At 39.4% G+C, this 27219-nt stretch overlaps 1 protein-coding gene across 1 annotated transcript in view; it reads right to left on the bottom strand.

The window, feature by feature from the left end:
- The window catches only part of LOC121867457, a gene marked incomplete at its 5' end in the record, with an annotated part of 31186 nt that extends 4614 nt beyond the window's left edge, over positions 1 to 26572 (bottom strand). The window contains 6 exon segments of the mRNA XM_042367368.1: positions 1163 to 1381; positions 8694 to 8877; positions 13503 to 13739; positions 19165 to 19678; positions 21014 to 21249; positions 25112 to 26572. Of these exon segments, the coding sequence (XP_042223302.1) occupies positions 1163 to 1381; positions 8694 to 8877; positions 13503 to 13739; positions 19165 to 19678; positions 21014 to 21249; positions 25112 to 25520 (1799 nt within the window).
- Positions 26573 to 27219: the final 647 nt, after the last annotated feature.

Below are 27219 nucleotides of genomic sequence, written 5' to 3'. Positions count from 1 at the left end.
GGTACATAAACTTAAAACTTTAAATGTGATTTACTCAAAACAGGCATTTTGGAGATACGCCATTCCCATTCTAGGCGCCTCATATACAGTAAGCACTTACAACACCAAATTTACCAGGAATGCCCGGGAAATGTTCATAGAAACAGTGCAAGACAGCAAAGGACGCCAGAGTTTACATTCAAATCGGTTATTTTTCACCTCAAAATTTTGGGTAGACATATGCTATTTTCTTTTTTCTACTGTTATATGCACACACAATCTTTCATACAGAAAGTGACAAAATAATGAAAGAAATTATTATTATATGGTCAAAAACATAAAATGAATAAACATTTTATGTGTGCAGAAGTTACCACACAGTGAGGGAGAGCAGCATGACAGATCTCCACTGTTCTCTGTCTCAGGTCCTGTGTGTAGTGAAATGAATGCTAAATGGCAGTGCAATATCTTATTTTATTTTATTTAATAGTACTATTTTCATTTATTCCTCGCATTTACTGGTACAGTATATATTATTTTATATACAAAGAATAGCTTCTTCCACACTCTAACCATCTGTTGGGCGACGTGACACAGTTCACTCACTCAGCTGGGCAGTCACCAGGGGTGAACAGAGCCTCATTAGTGCATCATTATATCTTGGAATATTGCAAGTATGGAAAAAAATTATGTAAAAATAATTTACAGTTGAATATTTTACTGCCATTATGTGTTATATTGAATTCTGAGTTATCAAGGGTTGTATTGTACTATTACTGCTTACAAGAATAATGGAAAAATTGTCTCTATTGCAATATTTTTTAACCAATAAAAAGCACAATGACAATTCCTCCAAGTGCCTGACTACTCGTATCTTCTACTGCCAAATAAAGTAGCAGTTCACAAAATGAATGTTTTACTTACATACATTCATGTAATTTCTTGCCCAATATAACCTCACCTACAGAATTATTAATTAATTTCTTAATACCAATCCATCATTCAATTTGTTCATACAGTTTAATATCCTTATATCTTTATATACAGTACTTTGATGTTTCCATTTATTTCCCACTTTTCTTTGAGGTTTCTGTACCCCTTGATCCAACCCACACCATTGGTTAAGAATCACACAACACATAAATGCAGAACTTACCTTGAACTGAAGAAACTTTCCACATACCTTCTAGGATTGGGGTCATCCTTCCTGTGAGATAACATAGTGTAGCGGCCAATGTTCGCTGGATAACGAGATATGTAGAAGCCATGGTATTTTATCCTGTTTGACATGTCATCATCTTCTCCTCCCCAACCCCAGAACTTGTTGCTAAAGCCATTAACAGTTCGAAATTGTTCTACTGTCATGGCACTCACTCCACCAAATATATCATTATAAGGCAACCTGTAATGAAAAATAATTAATATATAGGTGATAGGACAGTAGTATAGCAGCACCGTAACCTCCCCGTTAACTGGAATCTTTGATTCCAGAACTTGCCATTACCCGGAAAAAGCAAAGAGCATTCCAAGAAAATTCTCTCCACTCTGGGCATTCGAAAGAATTTCTGAGATTGCATCATGCACCAACACATGCCAAGTGTGTGGGTGGGTAGGATGAGTGTGTTCATGTGCTATGATTCACTACTACTGCAGTGGTGTAGGAACTGGGAGAACCATTGGAGCACAAGCCCAAGCAATAATATTGCTGGGGGAGGGGGCAAAGTATGCTTGGGCCTACCCAATATTTTCACAAAAAATTTACACAAACAGTGCCTAAAATTGCTTAATATGGCCTAAACACCAGTAACAATAATAAAGGAAGCTATGCCCACAAAGAAGCCTGTCTCAAATACAAATCTTTTGACAAGCCAGCAGTTAACACACAACTGTGTTCAGGCACAGTACGACCAAGCTAACAGGAGGAAAATGTTCTGATCAATACAAATGCCATCCTTATGATACCTGTTGTGGCAGGGACTTGCAATTAGAGACCATGTGGATTCTGAGGGCAATCTACATCAGCTTCCCAAACTGCAAATAGATGATAATCCTGGTTTACATGAGTGGATTAAAAAAGCCAAATACTGTACCAATCACCTGAAATAATAAATGAACTGATCAGCCTGATGGGCAACCAGCTTCTTTGCCAGGTCCTCCAAGACATTAGAGACACCAAGTGGTTTGTTGTCACTGCTGATGAGACGAGGGACAATGCTAATGCTGAGCAATTAGCAATACGTGATTGATCCGTGATGACAAGTGGATTTGGTGGGTGGGAGGGAGTGCCAAGTTCTTTGTTTCTCTAATGTTTTGGGCTACACAGACCTAATCTCCAGAGAGAATGCAGCAAGTGGAGGAAGCCATAGACTTTTTCAACCTGGGTGCACCTCACTTCTCTGGACACCTTGTCATGTCGGAGCCTGACTAGCTGTCATTTATCGACCACGACCTGACTGCCTTGCTGCGTGACGTCAATGCTAGGTCTACGGCATTCACTGACCAACACATGAGACCCTCCCTATGGTTTCTTATTTAATTTCTACAAACATATGCTGCTTCTAAGGCCTTTCTCATCCCCTTTCTAACCCTTTATGTATAAATGAACTTAATATACTGTATATGCAAATTCCTCTTCTAAGAATTCCTTACTGCATATCCTACATGCCCTTAAAAAAAAATCCGATCACCACTCCTGGTTTTGTTCTTTCACTGTGAGCCGAAAGGTAGTGGTTGAAATAGTCTTTGTGAGTAGGCATACAGTGGCCTGAATATTTTACACTGCTTAGTTCTCCATATTATTGCCACTTCTGCTGCAATTTTTCATGACCAGTTCACCAACTGTTTCATCCAAGAGGTGGAACGGTATCCGAGGTCCAAAAATATGGTGTTTAAGGTCCTGCTGATATTCGACAATGCACCTGGCTACCCTGAAATCTTTATATTTTCTCACCCACAAGTTGAGGTAGTCTTTCTACCTCCCAATGCAACCTCACTCCACCAGCCGATGGACCGGGGACTTATTACTAATTTTATGTCCGACTACACCCGTCACACCTTCAGGAGAATCCTTGATCAGATGGAGAGTGACCCTTCGCTCACAGTCACCAACTGCTGGAAAAAGTGTGACATCACTGGCTGCATAACAACCATCAAAGTGTCTGTCGAAGAAATTAAATCTTTGACTTGAAATACTTGCTGGTGAAAGCTGTGGAGTGAGGCGGTGAATGAGTTTACTGTATACAAAGATGAGTAGGTGCAAGGGTTTGTGAAGTTGGCAAATCAGGTTTGAAGGAGAGTGCTTCAATGCATTGCAAGAGGAAGAAGTGGTGGAACTCTTACAGTCACATCAAGAGGAGCTACCAGAGGAGGATCTAAAGGAGCTCATACGTTCAAGTGAAGAAAATGAAAACGAAAGCGATGAGGTGGAAATGGCAAGACCACAACTTATGCTGAAAGTTCTGGCAGAAATCCCTCAGAAGACCAGGATACTGGGTGACATGGTGGTTGAACTGGACCCTTTCATGGATGATGTGTCAAAATTAAAAGGGAATTGGAGGCTGTAATACTCCCCTACAGGGAAACTTACAAGTATTTACAGTTCAAGATGAAACGGTTATCCATCACAAGTTTTCAGGAAAGGCAGCAGCACCACAACCACACCAGTTTCATATATTTATTTACTGTATTAACATGTACAATATTACTCATAAAAGGTACCTTTTTGAGGGTGTGGATCCCTTAACCCCATTTTCACCAAGAGGTCTAAAGTTTAATATTCAAGGATTTGAAATTCACAGTGTTTTAGAGGAACCTAACCCCACGAATGTTGAGTTTCAAATACATATTAAAACTTTGCATAATGTCATAGTTGATATAATAAGTTAGTTAATAAGTTTAGTACATGTATTTATTTACATTCAGTAATTGGGAACTTTTATACAGGACAGGTGTACAGGTTTTGTGGACCTGTGTGCGGAGGTGAGATGTGGATGCCATGGAGAGAGATGTTTGATGTTGGGGGACATACCAGGCCCAGGAACTACTGTACTGTTGTGTGAGAGGAGCCCACCTGGTGTAGTGGGACATACCTGTGGCCACCGTGCAGTCCCCTTAAGAATCTCTGGAGGATTCAAGCTCATAGTACCTTGTGTGTTGAAGATGTGTTGGTGCTACTCTGAGGTGTTGTTACTACTGCAGTGACCTAGGTATGAAGGAAGATTTTCTTTTTCTTTTTAATGGGATTTGCCCACTAGGGCACAGGTCAATGACCCACATCAGGGCCAAGGGGGAAAGTAAAATAATAATAATAATAGTAATAATAAAAAATAAAAAATAAAAATACTACAGTAATACAAATACTAATACTAATACTAATAATAATAATAATAATAATAATAATAAAGTTGTACCCCGCTTTACGCGGTTTCACTTAACGCGATTTCTCATATACGCCGTGCCTCGCCAGAACCGAACTTTCACTTAACGCGGTTCATCTACCCATATACTCGCAGAGTGTCCGGCTCGAGACGCTATTTTTAGATTCGCCCCACCCGCCACCCGCTCCCGCGCCTCTCCCTCCTCCTCCTCCCTCCCTCCCCTCCACCCCCGTATGCCGACCCATCTCTTCTACTAACGTAAGTGTTACACCTACCTTTTAGTTTTCCTAACCTAACCTTTATTTTTCCTAACTTAACCTTTATTTTTCCTAACCTAACCTCTTCTATATTACTTGTTTGTTCATACCATCATAAAGTTAAGATAAAATTTTTACTACAACATAGTTGTGTGTCGTCAAAAAGTGGAGTTTGGGGGTCGGGCCAGTCTCTATTGGAATTAATCCCATATGTTCTGTTGTTCACTTAACGCAGTTTTCACTTAATGCAGTACCCTGTGGGTTCAATTGACCGCATAAAGCGGGATACAACTGTAGTAAAAAAAAAAAAACGACCAATAGTGAGAAACAATATACAGTATGTATGTTGTGTTGTCAAGGTAAGAGAAACAATTGAAACCTTGCAATTGTGTATACATGAGGCAAAATCAGTTCAGCAAACTGGGACTCGGTCAATTTTTGTGATGCCATATGGCAGCAGGGTCTACCATTAGACAATACAGTACATTACGCTTCCAATACCTTCCCAGGTGGTAGTACCTCCCTGTTTGGTAGCTGCCTACTACCTGGTAAAGGACTTTTAAGATTGTGTGTGCTGAAGTAACTAGTCTACCTTGCAAGAATATAAGGTGAGAAGAAGTACCTGCTGTGTGTTAATTGGGTGCTGAGAATAGGATACATTACCTGTCTGTATTACCGAGTGTTGTTCCTCTTATTCACGTGCTATTAAGAGACGAGTAGAAGGCAGTTATTTTTGTTCTGTGAAGGAGTGACATTGCTTAAGATGGTCAGTTATTTTTGTATGGTAAAGAAGAGACCTCACTTGGAAAAGTCTGATATTTTTATTATGTGACTAAGTGTAGCAGACCTCGTATCATATATTTATTAATAAATTAGTTAAGAGGTATTATGATGTTTTACTGTTCCTTCTATCTTAAAGTTTGATCAATGAAAACACACTCACAGTGCAAGACTTCTTTGCCCACAACCAAAGGAAAAAGAAGCCAGAATTGAGTTTTATACCACACATACCATCTGATCTGGTGGCAGCAACCATAATTTAAAGAGAAAATTAAGTAATGATTGGAAATTACGTAAAGTAAATTAGGTGACTGAGGATGACAGCATACTGGCATATATAAACACCAAACTGTGTATGCCCAACTGCAGTTAACTCTGTAGCAATGGTGCTCCATGCCAGATGTGGAGCTTAAACACGGAAACATTCACCAATACCCAGAAAAATTCCAAGGACATGCGATTTTTTGCACAGATAAAAGAATTTGTCTCGATACCTGGAAACACTCTGAACCAATTGTTTCGGCTAATGGGGAGATTACTAACATTCTTACCCTCACTGCGGTGCAATACTTAACCGGAGGTCAACGTAAAATGGTATAAATGAATAACATAACATATGGGATTAATTGAAATGGAGGTCGGGCCGATCCCCAAGCTCCACTTTTTTGGCGACACACAACTATGTTGTAGTAAAATTTTATCTTAACTTTTATGATGTATGAAAAAAAGCAAATAATATAGAAGAAGGTTAGGTTAGGAAAAATAAAAGGTTAACATAGGAAAAATAAGGTTAGGTTAGAAAAACTAAAACTTAGGTGGAACACTTACGGTAGTAGAAAGAGATGGGTCGACTTTTGAGGGATGGAGGCTGGTTCCGGGCAGATTACTGGCCTCAGGTGGAATCTGGTGAATCACGCAGCCACGCCTCTGCAGAGTTGTCAGAACTTCCTGACAAATCCCCTCAAAAAGTCATCTTCACTGGCTTGGGCTTTGGCTGTAGCAATGGGTTCTGATGAAGAACTACAGACTCTGCTTTTTGTGGCTGGTGTTTATGTTATTAAGTGATACACGTGATGTGCGGCTCCATAGCCTGCACCAACCCGAGTATGGAAGAAAGAACTTCCATAGTGGTCATCGTCTGTTGTCGCGGAAAGGAACAACTCTCTGCCTCCGCCTTTTTATATGCTACTATGGGTTAAACTGTGTTCTTAGGAGAAGCGCCTTCGCCTCTCTTCACTGGAGAGTGATCTTCTTCCAACATCTAAATGCAGCATTCCTTGGAATTCTGATTATCACCTCAGGATGTAAATGCGTTGGTGGTCTCGGGAGAAGCCTGGAACTGTAACAGTCTCTTGCCAACCTACTCTGGCAAAGGTCCACTGCTACTGCAACATTCTGAACCTCACTGATCACAAGGATTGACTCCTCCTCTCACCTGTTATTCCATGCAACACATGCTCCCATCTTCGTGAATGTAGCAACGTGGGCAGCTGATCCTATGACTCCACCAAAGTCCACAACTTTCTTGATGTTAAATACTCTCCAAATTGTTTGAACAGTATTTTGCTGTTCAACTGTTGATCATCTTCTTATATTTAACATACTCGTTGGTGGTGTCGCTCCAGGTTACATAACTCTTTACTAGTGTTGGTGTAATGCGTTCAAGGAGCTGAATTTTTTGCTGAGAATGCAGCTTTTACATTACAGATAACTCTTGGTCCATGGGCTGTAATATAGGCGTAGTGTTGGGAGGAAGAAGGCCACTTTACGTTGAGGCCTGACGATCTAACAGTAGGGGCGAGGTGTGAATTAGTTGTCCAGCAGCAACAAATGTTGAATGACATTCTGCTTAAGCTCACAGAATTTCTTTTACATAAGAGACAAAACAGTGAGTCATCAAACCAGGAGAGGACAGTGTAGAGAACATCCGCGCCTTCGTCTGCGGTCAGCAATGGACATTTAAGCTTGGTCATATCCATGGTTTTTGTAAGCGTCTCGGCTTGCGTGCTGTGTGGATCATTAACCAGGCTTACAGGTACGGGAGGCTGACAGTGCAAAACAGGGCGGTGATCACCATCTTCATTTGAATCCTGTGGCAGACTGGACAACGGAGGACTTGGAAGGCAGCTTTTTCCGTAAGATTCGTCCATGTTAAACACCGTCCTGTACTGACTCCTTCCTCCATAATCTCCGCGTAAAAGCGAGAGAAAATTCTAACGCCATACGGTCAGCACGCTTCTTCACCACTACAATGTATATATTGGTGATCTTGTTCGGGATCCCAAACCTCTATACGACACCCAGAGGAAAGCATTAAAAAGTTTAGGGCTCACCATAATTCCCACATCTTCGTGCCACTACGATGTACAGTTCACGTCATCAGTCCTTAACAAGCGCTTGTCGACCGCCATGTTCCATCGCGCCTGGCCTTTCAAGTACCTCACAAGTAATTTTTCTGTCTTGAGAAAGCACCTGGTTGTGAAAATACTTGATCATAGAAGCACCTGTAGACTTTGTGATCTTCATGGCCTGTCCTTTATCTTCTGGCTGCATCCTTCTTTATTGTTAGATGTGGAATTCATTCACCATCTTTGTACTTCAAAATCAGCCTACCTTGTTCCTTTCTCAACTCTTGGATGATAGTATACTTCACCTCGTAGCCCAAGGAGCGTCGTGTCTTCTTTGGCTTAAGTGCTGACTGGGTGTTAAAATAAGGAAGGTTTGCTTTCAGGGGTGGCGTCGGCCGGAAAGCCATTTTCTGAACAATGGATCTTGGCGTTTGAACATTTGAGGATGAAACTTTACAGCGGCTAGATCAAGCATGTTTATCCTCCTCCTCCCCGGGTGGACCGTCATAATACTTTTTAAGCCAATTACAGCTAGCAGCAGAGGGGGGTAGGGATGCATAATCCTGATCCGATCGTCATATGACGCGTCAGCAATACTTATATGCAATTTTCTTAACCTTACCTGCTTAGCCGAAGCGAAACGCAAACGAGCGAAGCGAGCGGCGGGTAAATGGCGAATCTAAAAATAGCGTCGCGCCGGACACTCTCCGCGTAATGGGGTTCACGTACCGCGTAATGTGAGCACGTGAGGTTCTGGCAAGGCACCGCGTAAACGTGGAAACGCGGAATGCGGGACCGCGTAAAGTGAGGGTTAACTGTACTCTTAAGATTAATAAACATGTTACAAAAAGATATAAATTCACAAGTGGCACCAAAACACATGCCAACATAGGCATGTGATAAAGTATAAAACTAAAAAACAAAGCATAAATAATTCCTGCATAGCAACGCACCTGTAATGCATACTGTCAATGGCTACGGACATGTGCCGTGGCTGCTCAGGACAAGTGTAAAGATTACGATCGTCCTCTGGAAGCAAATCAACATCGTGGAAGATGAAGCAGTCGTATTGGTACTGCTTGAGGGCCTCCAGGGCTCCCACATTCATTATCATTGCTCGGTTAAACTTCCCATTACCTGAAAGTGGATTTTTGGTCATCAACAGAATACTGTATTCTACTGGATCTGTTTTGAATGAAGGACATAATACTGTCTGCCCAAAATTCCATTTCATTCTTAACATTTTTTTTTTCAAAATTAATGAGTTTGTTTAAAATCTTAATGTAGAAACTCCTAAGTATGCTGATCAAATATCAAGACTCATAAAGAAGTAATTCTGGTTATTACTGTACACGTGTCTGGTACTTGGGCTAGTGACCATGAAATATTTTCACCCATTTCCTAGCACTAACTAATTACAATACAGTACTGGACAGTACTCACTTGTATGTTTTGGTTCATATTTTATTCAGGAGTTACTAAATTAGTTAAATACATTAATATCCAATTCTAAGACAAAAAGTGTTTTTTTTCCCAAAAAATTATTTAGGCATTTACTTTCCAAAGATGAGGTAAATAGTGATCTGGGCCCAGGTTTTGTTTACTACAAATTTAAATATATATGTGGATAAGAATCTATACATCCTTTACAAACCTTCCTAACCCCCTCGAGCACGAGATAAGTACAGTCAGCCCTTAACATACGCGGGGGTTACATAACAGAGATACCTGTGGATGTTAAAAATCCGCGTATATGTGCTCCCCCCCCCCCAAAAAAAAAACCTGGTCCCCCCATGTCCTTATTTACCGTATATACCTGTGTGTACTGTAGTTCAAGTTTTTAAGACCAAATTATTTGGCAAAAAATTGGGGGTCGACCTCTAAACGGGTAATAGTTTCGTTAGGTTGAAAAATAATTACCAGTAACTACCAGTAAACAATGGAAACGATGCACCAACGCACCACCAGCTGTGAGTGTCAGTACAGTTGCCAGGGCAGATCTCTTGCGTCATCACAGCAAGCCCAAAGTAGCCAAATCCATGGTATGGGTAGCACAGGACGATGTAAAACAAAGTATTCATTTATTAAAGTTTATTTATAGATACTGTACATAAATTTTTGTTCATTACATTTGAAACATCAATCTTTGTTAATTAAATTTGAAACAAAAGAAAACTACGATCCCGTATTTTCATTAAAATATTACATCACAAGTATATTTTACCTTAACTGTGACTGAATGAATATAGGTATTCTCAGAAATAAATATGGAAATATAATATTTTTGCTGGAATGACGTACATATTACAGTGATAAGACGAAAACAATGACTTTCGCTTTCTTTCGTTATTCAAAAGATTTTACCGTAATCGCTTTTCGAATGGTTTTCAGTTAAAAAACTGTTGTACTCATACTGTATTACAATAATATTCTATCCTATCATTAGCCTTATAATCCCACTACTGAAAACCATTCGAAAAGCGATTACGGTAACATCTTTTGAACGAAAGAAAGAGAAAGTCATTGCTTTCGTCACAATTTTATCCCACTTTCCACTGTAATACGTACATCATTTCAGCAAAAATATTACATTTCCATGTTCTCAGAAATAAGTGGTAGTTTTGTTGAAACGTAATGTACAATATTTAATATTAAAATGCAAAAATAGCTATAAAAACAATTAATACACCCGTAATGTGCTGGCTGGCATCTTCACTCGTCCCTGCTCCCACGTCCAAGGTCACCACCACCCCTCCCAACTCGCTCCCTCCTCACCGTCACTGCTGCCGACAACGAACACAAATGTTTTGTGAATAACTGCACCTCCACTTCCTATGTACAGTACTGAACTGTACTGTGCTGTGCACTTTTACAAACAATAAACATGGCAAGAAAAGCTATTTAAAAAAAAGAGATAAAAATTTCACTTTACTGTACAGTACCTATCCTCGGCGACAGGACGGGTGTCATCGGGCTCATCGTCACTCAATTCCATAACGGGTGGTGAAGTGGGGGCGACGGTGGATTCAGCTGCTTCCTCACTGCCGCCAGTGATTGATGGTGTTAAATCTCTCCTTCAGTGATCAAAGAACATGGTGATGGGGAGTTGTCGTCTCTTTCTTTCATGATGTTTTTGTATGGAGCGAAAACGTCATCCATCCCTCGCATGAATTTCAGGGCACGCACCATGGAGGGGTCCATACTATAGGCCAGGTTTTTCAGTGCCTCAATATCCCTGGTTATCTCCCCCAACTTCTCCAACGTTATTTCTTGGTGCTCTTCCTCATCCTCTTTCCCTTTCGCTTCCTCTTCCTTGCCTGAGTCTACTAACTCCTGTAGATCCTCCTCGGTCAGCTCAGTGTCGTGCTCTTCAATTAACTCCCTAATCTCGTCCTCTGCCATGTCCTGGAAGCCTTCAGCAGCCACTTTCCTTGACAGTGCCAGGGTCTTTCTGAATATTTTCATTAAAATCCATCAAAATCATTTTCCTTGTCTTCGTCTTAAGCACCAAACAGCTCCTCCCAGTCTTCTCCTTGAACAGGGCTAGAGGGTACGCATTTGTCGAATCGCTTTCAATTAAAAAAATGTTACAGCACATGTATATTTTACCTAAACTGTGCCTGAATGAATATATTCTCAGAAATAAATAGTAGTTTTGCTGAAACATGATGTATTTCAATGTAAAATATGATAACATACATGACGAAAACAAAAGACTTTACCTAACCTTCCAATGTTCAAGAGATGTTACTCGTTTTTTTAATAGTTTTCGGTTAAAATACTGTTATATTACAATGATATTATATTCATACTGTGCTTGATATACTACATTCACGGAAATGTAATATTTTTGCTGAAATGATGTACGTATTACAGTGGAAAGTGACTAAAACAATGACTTTCGCTTTCTTTCGTTCAAAAGATGTTACCGTAATCGCTTTTCGAATGGTTTTCAGTTAAAAAAACTGTTGCATCACAAGTGAATTAGGATAGAATATTATTGTAATACAACAGTTTTTTAACTAAAAACCATTCGAAAAGCGATTACGGTAACATCTTTTGAAAGAAAAAGCGAGTCATTGCTTTCGTCACTTTCCACTGTAATACGTACGTCATTTCAGCAAAATATTACATTTCCATATTCTCAGAAATAAATAGTAGTTTTGCTGAAACGTAATGCATTTCAATGTAAATTAGGATAAACTACATGAAAACAAAAGACTTTACCTAACCTTCCGATGTTCAAGATATGTTTCTCGTTTTTTTTAGTAGTTTTCGGTTAAAATACTCTTATATTAGTGATATTCTATTCATACTGTACTTGATATAATACATTCACGGAAATGTAATATTTTTGCAACTACAATGCTGATGTCAACACAAGCGTGGTTACAGCGAGACTGACTTGTTTGAGGGAGAGCTGTGTGTGTGTGTGTGTGTGTGTGTGTGTGTGTGTGTGTGTGTGTGTGTGTGTGAGTGAGTGTGAGGTTGCAGGAGCGGGCGGTGTCCCGTGTTCGGTGCCGCGTGCGAGTTTGAATGCCGCGCAATTTGAATGTACTTCAATGTACAGAATATTCCTCCGGCGGGGCAATCTGCGTATTTGCAAATCCGTGTACTGTATTATAAACCCGCGTATGTTGAGGGCCGACTGTATCAAGTTTTCCAGTTCCAAGATCACATCTCTGAGGCCCCCCAAGGCAGGCATGACAGCTCACGGTGAATATTGTTTTTGTTTTATCAATTTCCCCCCAAAACTTTTTTATCGATATAAACCACATCTTTGGCTTCGTAACCGATTGCTCTGCAACACAAGCCAAAAAAGAAAAAAAAAGGGCTGTATACAGCCATTTTTCGCCATTTCTAATAAACATTTGAAAAAAATACACACTAATATGTTCACAGCCTCCTAGCTCAAAATTATCTGAGCCAACTTTTAAGTACTGAACACTGCTAGAAGCGGAATTTTATGAGCTTCCCAGCACATTAATCAGATGTCTGATATGAACAATAGTTTTGAGAAAATAGCAAAAAACTTATTTAGATTATTTTTGTGCCTATGCTTTATATCAATATAAAGTATATTGCATCTTGTAGCCAACACTATAACAAAGAGAATGGTACTGATAAAATTCGTCTAGAAAATCATCCTCTTTCAGAGACTTTTTTGAGACATCGTCACTGTAACACAGTTGTATGGGTTTTTGAAAACTAAACACTTTCCCTGTAAATATGAAAAAATATTACATTACATAACCATTACTAAGACTTAAAGGAAATATTCCAGGGAGTAGGGTAAGCATTTTAATCCAGGAGTTGAAGCAGCCCTCACGAAGTTATGGAAATTTAAATGGACACGGCTCACACTCATGGTCTGACTGCTTCGATAATACTGCGCATTTATCGTTCTGGTCTTCCCTTCCTATGGGCCTTGAGAGTTATCATTTAGTTTAGTTTATAAAACTTAATTGCTACTATGATGCATCAAAATTTCATGCAAATCTGTTGAAAACTTAATTTTTGGTGAATTTTTTTGAAGTTTGGCGACTCGATTTGTGTCACCATGAAGTTGTTCTTATCATGAATATGAATGCGGGAGAGGGTTAAGCACAGATTATATGATATAAAATACTCTGAACTACTGAATGCATTACATAACCAATCTACACCACAAAGTAATTTTCTGTATACAGCACTATATCACCAAATAAGCTTGTTACACCATATGAATATCAAACTCCAAAGACAAACTTCCATAAACTAACCTGCCTGTTCTACCACATAGATCGCATAATCAATTTGTTGACGCTGAAGTATTGGGTGCAAATGATAGAGGAAAACAGACAAGTGCTTTATTCTGTCTCTGTATGGGATGATGATGGCAACTCGGTGGCGAGCTCTACACTCAGCTGGTCTGAAGCGGCCCCCGGGCTCCAGTTCTGGGTGGCTGCCTTCCTGTTCTTGAAGACTCGGTGCTGTACGGAGGACCTTAAGTGCACCCACTGTAAAAAATAAGTACAGTATATACAGAGTTTCTGCCGCAGTAATATACTGTAAAGGTGAAAGTTTTCTTGCTACTCTACAAAACTAGAACACCATGTACACTATGAAGCTTTTCATGCAAAATTTGTGTTTTTTCCAGTGTTCCAAGTTCTCTCATGACCTGAAAACCTTCTGTATCATGCTGACTACAGTACCCAAGCAGTGGATTAATTTCCCATTGAGGCTGGAATGTCCCAGGACCCTACTGCTCTCCATGCCATCATTTTATAATACATAAGAATCATCTCTCAATAAGCAAATGAGCCTACTGAGGTACATCATATAACCAATGCAATTTTTAGAGGAGGATGGCCAAAGGGGGATGGACACCTAGGAAGTAGCCATGACTATAAAATTAGAAAGCGCAGTGTCACACGGTTTATGAGGAGAGGCAAACAGATGGTGGGCTGTATTATGTCCGTGAAATAATGTACGTACTTGGTCGAGTATCTGAGTTTTGTTTGGGTTCATGAAATGGGATGTATTGCTAATGGTTCATACCTTATGAACCAAGTGCTTTGTTTCTTGAGTTCAGAATTTAGGTGTCGAATGGGGGACAGCAAGTCTCGTCACTTAGGTGGGACCTGCCTCGCTACAGTGTTAATCATGACATCATGTAATTAATAATAGAAGAACCAAAAAGTTACTTTGACATTTTAGGTAACAGATAAACAAGAGGGATATCTTAAGAGCCTTGTTGTACTGTGCAGTACATTATCTAATTTTTTTATGGTGTAACATCACAGAAAATGGTACACACTTTGAAGGGGTAATTCATATTCTGTGAGTTGTTTTGTGTAAATTATACCAGTGTCCATGCATATAAACTTAAGTCTGCATAGGTGTACCCCGATAACCAAAATGTATAGGGACCGATAAAAGTCGTTGTTTAGTAAATCAACAGTTATCGAAACAATTAATCCCATAAGAACATAAATTCAAGGGGTTTGGGACAGGCCACCCTCCAAAAACTCCCATCTACCTCTGACATATCTTTGTTGTGCACACTGTCAAGCAAGAAAATAAAGCAGACATATAGAGCAAGCATATTAAGCCTTAAATAAGCAAAGTATTGCATAAATTGAGACTTGTTTAACTGTGTTGAGGATGGTAGAGATGGTCTACGGGTGGCAAGTTTAAGTCTAACAATCTTTGTTGGTCCATCACCTCTCTGATTATGCCTTATTATGCCTTATCACATTATATCAAGCTGCCCCTAAGAGGAGCAGCACGATTGCATAACCCACAAAGTCGGAAATAACCAAAAACATGAAGTCAGACACACGGTAAAGGTAAACAAGAGCAAAGATGGCAGGAATGAGTCGGAGGCAGCGAGCAGAGCCCTATCATGGCAAGAATTTTCACTTGGCCACCACCTGCCAAATTCGAAACAGCTCTGCTGCTTCTCTCCTGATCATCGGACCTCCGGGGTATCAACGAAACTTGCAGGGTAATTCCCCTATGTAATCATCGGTTATGTAAAGTGGCAGTTATTGGTACTAAGGGAGAATTCAAGGTAACTATATGATGGTTGGGAAGCCTCAATTTGTACATAAGTGTAATACTGTATTGTGAATAACTATAACAATGGCTGAAGGTTATGGTATTTATGTCTGTGTAAGATTAATAAGCATAACTATCCCATGTGGCAGGTGAAACTATACAAGTACCATAATGATCTGAGAAAATCATAAGTGTATTAGATCTATATGAAGTGTTGGGGTCGACCCATAAACTATATTAAAGTGAAATTATCGTATTTACAGCATTTGGCGGATAGCCACGGACAGCACCATGATTCAAGAACCCTTTGGGAATGGTAACTGTTTGTAAAGTGATGAGTATGACCCATAAACAGTGTGTAAAATGAAATACAAGCCAAGAACTAAGGTCTTTGTCCATGTTGGTGCCTAAAACTGTTAGGCCCTCAGTTTTGAGATAATGAGATGTGTGAAGGAATTTACCAGGACCCCAACAACTCAGAAACTGATTGTATAATGTAATTTTGAATTCAGGTACGTATACTGTATAATTATAAGGCATGAAGTCACAATAATTAAGAACATTTATGTGTGGGGGCCAAAATAAAGACATTGTGATTTGTAAGACCTTGCACCCACAGGCCTAGTCATAGCACTGATGCTGCCTGTAGCCTCAGTAATGCAGGAATCTTCATACGGGACCAGTCAGTGCCAGTCTGTGCTAAGTCGGAGCATTCAGATACATATTTAGAGTTTTATATACAGTTTAAAGACTTGCATAATGTTGATATGAGTTAGTAAGTTTTGTCATTCTATGTGTAAGTACAAAGGCCAGTAGGGCCAGTAAACAATTTGTTTACACTCAGTAATGGGGAAATCTTCACATAGGACAAGTAGAGTGAGCCTGTGTGTGGGTGAGATGTGGAGGCCATGGAGAGAGAGGTTTGATGTTGGAGGAAACCACTGTTGTGTGAGAGGAGCCCACCTGGTGTAGTGGGACATACCTGTGGCCACTGTGCAGTCCCCTTAAGAATCTCTGGAGGTTCAAGCTCATAGTACCTTGTGTGTTGAAGATGTGTTGGTGCTACTCTGAGGTGTTGTTACTACTGCAGTGACCTAAGTATGAAGGATGCAGGTATTGACCTTGTATGATGTGTGAGCTGAAGTACCTAGTCTACCTTACAAGAATATAAGGTGTATGTTAATTGGGTACTAAGAGAAAGTTACATTACTTGTCCGTAGTACCGAATGTGCAATCTTCTTGTTCCTTTATTCAGGTGCTACTGAGTGGCATAAGAGGAAGGCCAATATATTTCTATTGTGAAGGGGTGACCTAAATTGAGGTCAGTTATTTTTGTATGGTGAAGAAGTGACCTCGGTGGGGAAGGTCAGCTATTTTTTTTTTGTGACGTAGTGTACTGTAATATATATAATGCAAGACCACTTTTATTAATAAACTAGTTAAGAATGATGACTGGTGTTACATCCTTCCTTCCACCTTAAAATTTGATTAATGAAAAACCTGAACTCCCTCACAATGCTAGACTTCTTTGCCCATTACCAAAGGAAAAGAAGCCAGATGTTAGTTTTACAACAAATATACTGTCCTGGGGTCTGATGGAACCAACCATAGTTTAAGGAGTAGGATAAGTAATGATTAGAAATTAAATGACTTGAAGGAAATGAAGATGCTCTTAAAATAGAAACAGCTAAATGCTGGAGACTTAATAGCTAAGTTAAGCGACTTGCAAGACGTGATAAGCGACTTTTTCTGGAAAATATGGCAGAAGAAGCAGACAGGGCACTTAATTCTGGTAATGGACATGGAGTAAGTAAAGTATATGATACAATTAAAGACATCGCAGGTATAGGCAGGGAAAAAAAAAGACTACGTACTATGAAGGGAGAGCCGATAACATCAGAAGAACGTATAAAGGAACGATGGGGAGAACATTTCCGGATGGTAATGAATAAAGCCCTTCATAGCGCTAATACTCTTACTATACATCAGCCTGAAGAACAATTGGATGTCAATATGGGTGTCATTACAGTGAAGGAAATTGAAAGGGCACTAAAACAGTTGAAGAACTGGAAGGCACCAGGTCTAGATGGAATAATTGGAGAAATGCTGAAAGCCAATGTGAATGGTGCACCTCAAGTATTATTAAAGCTATTTCAAGAAATATGGAGCACTGAGGTTGTCCCGGATGAATGGAAACAAGGAATCATTATAAAACTGCCCAAGAAAGGTGATTTACGAGTGTGGAAACTGGAGAGGGATAACATTAATATGAATAGTATCCAAGGTTTTCTGTCTGGTCATACTGAACAGGATTCAAGAATCCTTAGACCTAAGGCTAAGAGATGAACAGGTAGGGTTCAGAAAATCAAGAGGCTGCAGTGATCATATATTCGCACTACGTCACATAATACAGCAGTGTGGAATTCAGGAAACTGTTGATAATGGCATTTGTCGATTTAGAGAAAGCCTTCGATAGCGTACATTGACCAACTGTGTGGAAAACCTTCCGGAACTATGGAATGCCAGACAAATACGTTCGTTTGATAGAAGAAATTCATAAGGGCAGCAGATGTGTTAATGTTGATGGCCAACTTTCCCCAGAATTCAATGTCGAGAGTTGGGTGTTGCAAAGTAATGCTTTGTCTCCATTGCTGTTCGCTGTACTTATTGATTTCGTATTGAAAGAGACAGTGGATGATAAAAGAGAAGGGATCGAATGGGTTGACAATAAATAACTCGCAGACTTGGATTACACAGATGATGTAGTACTGATAAGCAGACTCATTTAGAATTTGCGAACTATGGTTAGCAGACTGGAGGAAAAGGGAAACGGAGCTGGATTAACGATTAATGTTAGAAAAACAGGTTATGAAAACAGACCAAGAAATTGAAAGGAACATTCAGGTGGAGGACCAAATTATAGAAGAAGTTCCTGTTTTCAAGTATTTGGGGACACTCGTCAAAAACGATGGATCACTTGAAGACGAGTTTCAGGATAGAATAAGAAAAGGTCATCAAGTTATGGGTATACTGGGCAAAGTGTGGAGGTCACAGACTAACAGCCCATACCAAACTGAGATTATATACTTCACTGGTAAGACCCGTTTTGGTATACAGAAGATTCCTAACTTTTGAGAATAAGGCATCGAGAAGAATCTTGAACATAAGATGGCGTGATCGTATTAGAAATGAGTTGATAAGAGAAGTCACAAATGTTCCCTATATCGATGAATGGCTGATGAAGAATAGATGGAGGTGGCTGGGGCTCGTTCTGCGTGTGCGTCCAGATAGAGTATTGAGAGGCAGTCGAGTGGAGAGTGGATGGAACAAGAAGAGGAGGAAGACCAAGGCCTACATGGATCCGAACTAAAAGAAGGGAGACAGAGGACGAGTTAAATACAGTCATGGAAAGGGCTCAGGATCGAAATGGCTAGTGCGAGTATGTGGAGGCCCTTTGCGTCACACGGCGTTGGAGGCGGTAACAGGTAAATTAAGTGGCCAAAGATATGGCAGCATAGTGTACCGTTGTAGAAGTAGATCACCATAATAAAATAACTCGGGTAAGAAAGCTAGAATGAATGAAGCAGTCTGTGTCACTAATGACTGCAGTCATCTTGTGGTAAAGTGGGAAGGATTTTAAAAGTATAATACAAAAAGATTACATCAAAAGGGAAAACACAAACGATTGAAGAAAATGTGGATCACCTGAAGATTAGACACCCTAGCTTATTTCCCCCTTAGATTAAGCATCCTAACACTAACCTAACTTTACCTAGGGTAACATGAGGGTGGTTACCGGATAATCTAAGGTGAAATAAGCCACAGGAAGGGGAGCTAATCTTCATGTGATATGAACATGTAAACAAGTACAGTGTGACTTACCTAGTTTGGGTGGCACAGGAGGACAAAGTGGCTTCTCTTTACTCAGGAGTACTTTCTTCTTCTCCACACCAACACCACTGCTGCTGACATTCACCAGTGTCTTTACCTCAGCATCAACATGAGGTATTTTTGATTGTTCAGTATCTTTCTTTTCATCACCTGCACTGGAAATCTCTACTGCAGCCTTCAATGCAAGTTTCTCACTGTTAACTGTGTCACTTGTTTCAGATTTCCTCCTCTTTGTGTCATTTAGAGGTGAATGAAGAGGGTTTATTTTCTTCCCTTCTTCATTTATTGCTTCATTTGTGGAAGTCAAATTTTTTGGGTCCACTTTTTCTACACCTGTCAAATTCTTTACATCTATATCAATTTTCAATGTACTCGGCGTCGTCCTCTGTCCATCTGGTAAAGGTTTGCGAATACGGTTGGTGTCTAGGTCAGGCGACTGGGCTACACCACCTGGCTTCTCTGAGATGGAATGTGACCATGGTAACTTAGAGCTCACCCATTTTACCTGCAATTAGTTTACATGTAAGTATAATACAATAGAAGGAAACAAAACAAAATGGGAGTGAAAATTACATCTAACACAACATACATATCTGACACATTCTTATTATCTATATTTTAATGAAATATCTGTATGCTGTACATCTAAGTACAGGGGGGCCCCTGGGTTATGAATGGGTTCCATTCTTGAGGACGCTCTTAAGTCGGATCTGTATGTAATTCGGAATACATGCTATGTGCATACTGAACTTACAGAACAATGTTTAAAATCCCACTATATCACAGCCTAAGTCCTTATATACATTTAAAATCACTTAATTTAAGACAAAAGAAGGAATAGAATGACAAAATACAGTTGTACCCCACTTAATGCGGTCAATAGAACCCAGAGGGTCCCGTGTTAAGTGAAATCCGCGTTAAGTGAACAACAGAACATATGGGATTAATTCCAATAGAAACCGGCCCGACCCCCAAACTCCACTTTTTGAAGGCACATACCTATGTTGTAGTAAAAATAACATCTTAATTTTATGATGGTACATGCACACAATTAATACTTAAGAGAAATAGAGAAATACAGTCGCCAAGTTAATGTCCATTCAAATAATGGACTCAACTCACTCCCCCTCTCACACTACACTGCCGGCTCTTCCCTCTCTGAGAAATTTTTTGGGGAAAACCACTAAATTTTAATAAATAATACCTCAAACTAAAGTTAGGATAATACAATTGACATTGCTGGATTCCTTGTAAGACCAGGAATATTTTGAATATAAATGTCATATATTTTGCACAAAAGATAACATAGTTACCTAGAGAAAAATTTTTATCTAAAATTTGTATGTTTAATGCAAAATATATGATGTTTATATTCAAAATGATCACCAAATTATAAGAATTCCAGCAATGTAAATTATATTCTGACCGGGTAATTTGTATGAATTTTATGAGCTAAAACAAATATCTTCAGTTAATAAAAAAAAAAATAATCTTCACAACACTATCTGTCAATCAAAGTACCCCACCTTGCCTTCCCCCCCTCTTCCAACCGCACGGTCAGTCCCAACCCTCCCCCCCACCCCCCACCAATCCTCCCTTCAAGAGTTTTTAACATTTTGTATTAAATAATACCTCAGATTAAAGTTATGGTACTTACAAAGAAAACACTATCTTGGCTAATTGTTACAAGAAAACACTGTACTGTACAGTATTTTGGTTATTACTGTAGTTACAAAGAAAACACTGTACAGTATTTTGGTTATTACTGTAGTTACAAAGAAAACACTGTAATTTGGCTACAGTTATAAAGAAAACACGGTACATTATTTTGGCTACTCACTTTAGATTCAAAGGACGACAATGCCTCAGTGGACGTAACATTGACGTAGAAGAGAGAATCATAATTGCGGTAGAGGAGGACATTGAGGGAGAACTGTGCCATCATCAACAGCACTACCACCAGTAGGAAAAACTTCCAAAACCTTGGACGACATACCGGGCCTCTACCTGACCAGAAGGCTCCACTCAGGTGTCGTCCTAAACCCTCATTAGCACATGGGGAGTACATTGTGCCACCTTTAAAGAAAAATAAATAAATACAGAGTATATAAAAAATTAAGGAAATAAAAACAAATCTCATTAATATAAATATTATGGAAGAACAATCCCTCCACACTGGACACTTTTTGTACACATGTGTGAGATGAACAGTTATTCTGCCTCTCCCCTCATTATACAGTGGCAAACAGATAAACAAAGGGGTTAATTATCAAACCCATTCCTTCATTACACTGTGACAGCATAATAACATACCTTGAGAATACACTGTATAAGTAACCTGACATGCAATTGCATCCTCTTGGCAAATGATCTGTTGTAAATGTAACTTTAATATAACATTCGTGTTTTGAAGTATTCTGAGCCCCTGCTTATGCTATATACAGTATTCATATACATACTGGTACTATAAATAAATAAACGAATAAAATTAATAAATTTTGAAGTGATAATAGTGGTAACATTATGAGATGTTCTTATTACCACCATGCTATTGTACTATTCCAGTTGATACTAAATGTTACATAATACTTCCTTGAGATAAATGTACAGTATATATCAGGTACCTCAAAGAGAGCTCAGGTTCTCAACTGGCTCAGCCATGTTAATATTGTTATTATTATCCACTCTGTATCTGTGTTTTTCTGGCTAAATAAGCTGTTTCAATTCAATTCAATTTACTATTGATGAATATTGTACCTTAACAGTTTATAGTCTGTTCACTAGCAACTTGCAAATGAGGCCTAGGATCAGTTTGTAGCAAGGCAGCTGATTGGTTGGTGGATGGATACCAAAAGAATCACAACAGTTCTTCAGTCTCTAATTTATCTTATTTATATTATGAAATTTTAAGGGCAAATAATTTAATAACCTTTCTGTATTAATCTGTGATAATTTCCTCACTTTGAGAAGCAAAAAATTCACATGTGAAGCACTCTGGTGATAATAAATGTCATAAAGAAAACATGAACATGACTAACACACTCTGGAACATAAATTCCTCTTGCATGACATGTATCGAGGTGAAGGATATTGCTTTAATTTTTTCATCATTTACGTTTTCTCATCACGATACGGTACTGTATATATTTATGTTACCAGAACGACTTGCCAGACTTTAAGACAACTTAAGTTCAAATGTGTGTCCTACTTGTGTGCTATTACCAACGATTCCTTGTACTGTAGTAGGGCATGACATTTAGTTAAACTTGGACAGTGATCCTTCCTGTTACCTATTACAGGAGTGACTTCAGGCCAGACCATTACACCAGTGTTCATTTGATAATCGTGAGTATACTTATTACTTTAACTGTGTAATTTTCCTACTGTGTGCTTTTGTACATACAGTACTATTAAGTACTGTACATTGTATAGTTAAAAGTATTTACCCATCTGAGCCTTATTGACATTACAGTGAAACCTCCACATAACGGACTTCGATTTAACAGTCCGTTAGAAAGAAGTTTCATATTTAACGGACTACCTTCTCTCTCTCGCTCTCATAGTCCATTAGAAGCAGGTTTCATATTTAATGGACTTTGATCTAACGGACTAACCTCTCACATATAGTCCATTAAATAGAAGTCTCACTGCATTATATTCAAGGCAAATAATTTCATGGCAACACTTAATTATTTGTTCAAGAGTGGAACTTAAGGTTAGGATTACATCATTGCAGTTGGTGATTATCTTTAGAACCTCTGTATTCATCTTCAATTGTTAACTGTAAATTTTACTCCATGATGCTACTCTATCTATCTATCTAACTAGAGTATCTATTTATCTATCTTCTTTCTTTTTAACAGGCATAAGATCACTGACCCACATTGGGGCCAAGGGGTAAAAATATAATAATAATATTAACAATAATAATAATAATAATAATAATAATAATAATAATAATAAGAATAAGAATAAGAATAAGAATAAGAATAAGAATAATAATAATAATAATAATAATAATAATAATAATAATAATAATAATAATAATAATAATAATAATAATAATAATAATAATAATAATAATAATAATAATAGAAACGATATATGTATGTTGTGTTGTCATAGTAAGAGAAACAATTGAGACCCAGCAACCTGGGACTTGGTCACAATTTTCGTGATGCCATATGGCAGCAGGGTTTACCATTAGACAAAACATTATGCTTCCAATATCTTCCTAGGCGGTAGTACTGTAGTGGATTTCTCCCCTACAAACGCGGTTTGTCGCTGAGTAGCCAACCCCGCGAATTCCCCAGTGTATGCCTCGTGGTCTAGGTCAGCCAGCGCCGCCTTACATCACCGAGGTCAACTACTAAGCCACGCCTACCTCCGCTATTTAAGACCTGACCTCGTGGTGACCACTCTCTTCTTCTAGCTACAGCCGCAGCAAGCAACACCACCTCCTCCGCCGCTGCCTGGCGGCCCTCGCTCCCGCCGGTGAGCATGGCGACCCACAAGCTGGTCCTCCTCTGAGCTCTCTCTACATCACGCTTGTAACCACGCTGCCTCCTCCCAGCACCAGCCACCAAGTTGCATTGTACATCCAATATAATATGTACACAGAGAGCACATTGTGAGTTTCCTTTCTCCATCCCATCCTGAGTGTGAACCCAAACAACTCGTACCCCACAGTACCTCCCTGTTTGATAGCTGCCTACTACCCTGTACTTTTTCCTTTCTTTTTTTATGGGGATTAACCCACCTGAGCAAAGGTCACTGGCCCAAATCAGGGCCTGGGGGGTGAAAATAAACAATAATTACAGTACAGGTAATAATAACAATAAATAAATATTATAACAAAAAATAATAAAAAATTAATGAATACAGTATTGTAAATAAAATAATAACAACAACAACAACAACAACAACAACAACAACAACAACAACAACAACAATAACAATAACAATAACAATAACAATAATAATAATAATAATAATAATAATAATAATAATAATAATAATAATAATAATAATAATAATAATAATAATAATAATAATAATAATAATAATAATAATAATAATAATAATAAACCATGAATTAATACAAGATGAAAAAAAAAAAATCAACTATATATCTATCTATCTGACCTCAACTTTGCACCAATAACTTCTAAATGTCAAGATGAGGAGAAAAGAGAAGTATAGTCACTTTTGCTTGCACGTCAGTGTAGGAAGCTGCAGGTGAGGCCAAGGGACTGATGTGTTCGTGTCAGGTCTTCATCAAAACGGTTCACCTGGGGTTGGTTGTAGCTAGGGGGTACTTCTCAATAATGGTTAGTGTGGGGGGAGAGACAACGATCTTTCAAAATTGTTTATATTTCAGGGGGTACTTATGAATAGTGGCTGGGGGAAATAAGACCCTAGTAATCATCTTTTTTAATGTTTTAATTTAGTGCGGTACTTGTCAATAATGACCATTTTTCCTGGTATCATTCATAATTTTAAACAAGTAAAAAAAAAATTAAGTCAACTTTAAAAGATCTTTTGACTGTAAAGCTAAATTTTGAGTCTTATTGTTTATAAACCAAAAATTGAATGTCTATGGCCCAAGGATACCCAAACTAAATTATTTCAAAAGGTCAAGTCGTGCTATATGTCTGGTGGTGTTGAGGTCCCATGACTTCCAGGTTCGTATTCCGGTTGAATCCACACAGAGGGAGGCAACGTTAGTGGTGCACCTCATGAATAAATAACCCAAATTGGAAAAGAGTGTTGATCCTGTCAGTGACTGCAAGGGGCAAGAGGCAGTCGAGCAAAAAAAATAAACGGATAGATACACAGAAAAACAAGCAGATTCACAAAGACAGATGGACTAAATAGAAGAGAGAAGCCATATAAAAACAACACTGACAAACAGATGCTGAAAATGATTCAGCCTTACCTAAATAGTTGAAGCTGTTCTCCTGAGAGGACTTCCTGCCAGAGGGAAACAGGTTCTTCTGGCAGTAAAGGTCAGGGTGGTGGAGGTCAGGCACCTGGTGCTGGTCCCCCGCCTGGTCACTGCCCTTGACGCCTGAGTATTGGTGGCTCCTGGCGATACACTGGTACCTCTCCTCTCCTCCTGCTGGGGCCTGGTACCGTAAACTCCCCCCAGTATCGAAATCCTCTCTTTCGACATGAAACTGACCCTGGTTCTTTGAGTTAGAGCTTTTGAGGGACTTCCCGTGGTGGTTGGTCTTCTCCCTGCGGTGGTGGGGAGCCTTCTGCTGAGGGTCTGGCAGGCAAGAGTTTTGGGGTTCAGCATGACTAAGAAGAGGTTGCTCTGGGAGGTACAAATGGTGGGAAAACATGGACGAAAGATCTTGGCAGGAGGTTTTGAAGACGAAGAGTTGAGTAGAAGAGATGAGAGGAGCTCAGAAGTGGTGGAGGTGAAAACAGAGGGAGTGAATCTGAGAAGGATAAAGAGAGGTGGCAAGGAACAGATCACAGGGCATGGGATGTGGAACTGTTAGATGAGGATAATGGAATGCGTAAGTGAACGCTACCAGGAAATTCAGCTTTCACTGACATGTCCTGACTAATAAGGGTTGTCTCACTCCTTGGCTCTGAGTCGTGTTATAAATATCAGTACTGTCCTGTATTTGTTCCCTCCACCACAATCACGACAACTAGACATCAACTGTTCCTCCTCTTTCTACCAAGTCCTGAACTCCGAGACACTAACACGTAAAGGTTTTCTAACATATAGGACACCACAATCTGTCAACCTTCTAGCGAGTTTATACAACTTGGCTATGTATCAGGATATGTCTCATGGCACCTAGGTTCTTTCCTGTTCACTATGGCTTTTAATTCCGGTTTACATTGTCCAACACATTTTGCCTCGAGTCTTTTGTATAAATCTTTTTTTTTTCCTTGGTTGTGAAAGGACTTGCTTACACACAGCAACAGTGCACAGCGTCTTTCCATGAAGTACACTGCACAAACACCGCCTTCTAAACCTGTGAAAGACGTCTGTACACACACAACCTCAGCCTACAACTATTTTTTTCTCAATAACAATCCACAAAAAACCGTCGTGTAGCTTCTTACAACACACCCACCTCTCTGTCTCTTACACACACACAGCAATGTAGCTCTCTAGACATCTGCCAAACTTTCTGCTTTCCCAACTTTCTGCTAACACAGGAGACTGGTTCGAGGCTGCACCAAGTGGCCACGGGCAAACACGGATACGAAGCCGAATATTGACTCTAATGACTATGAACTGGTGAGATTTATCTGGGACGCCGTGACCTCGCTGACTAACGGCCTGCCCTGCTTCGTAGTTCCTTCTTCACCTTCATATTGACACCGGATGGACTTGTGAGTGGGTGGGTGTCCTCTTCCATGACTGTGTTACCTGTGTGGGGGAGAGAAAAGGAATTAGATTAATGTTATGGTGTGTGTGTGTGTGTGTTATTTCTCAGAAAGTTATTATTATTATTGTTGTTTTTATTTTTTATCATTATTAACATTAAGAATTAAAGCTACAATCTAAGGTGCAAATCATTGTTTTCAAGGGGTTAAACCATCGGCCTCAGTGAGTTAAACCCTCATCTTCAGAGAAATAAACCCCCGTATCCAAGGGTTTAAAATACAGTTACATAAGTATTGATCCCCTATCAAAATTAAGCCTCACGCGAAAAAGATAAGATGAGTCATGTCGGGAAGGTGGGGGCACTGGCTAGAGTAAACAATGACCCAGACAATGGCATCTCAGGAACAAGTTATAAACAAATATGGCTACTTTAAAAAAGACGTGTTGAAGATGTTGACTCAGGTGTACTGAACCGCTGCTGTGGTCCAGTTTGGCGGGGGGCCCAACATCTGTCTCACACACACGATATGGTGTCCCTGATGCTAACACCACGAGTGAATGCTACAGTATCATTATGCCCCACACACCATCTATGAGGGAATACACACCACATGATGCCCTCATAACACCATCTGTGAGGAATTACCATCATCAGGCCCCAAACACCATCTGTGAGGGAATTACTACAC

This window comes from Homarus americanus, unplaced genomic scaffold (assembly GCF_018991925.1).
Source record: "Homarus americanus isolate GMGI-L3 unplaced genomic scaffold, GMGI_Hamer_2.0 scaffold23598, whole genome shotgun sequence".
In the NCBI taxonomy this organism is placed as follows: domain Eukaryota; kingdom Metazoa; phylum Arthropoda; class Malacostraca; order Decapoda; family Nephropidae; genus Homarus; species Homarus americanus.
This window is presented reverse-complemented; position numbering and strand designations above follow the sequence as displayed.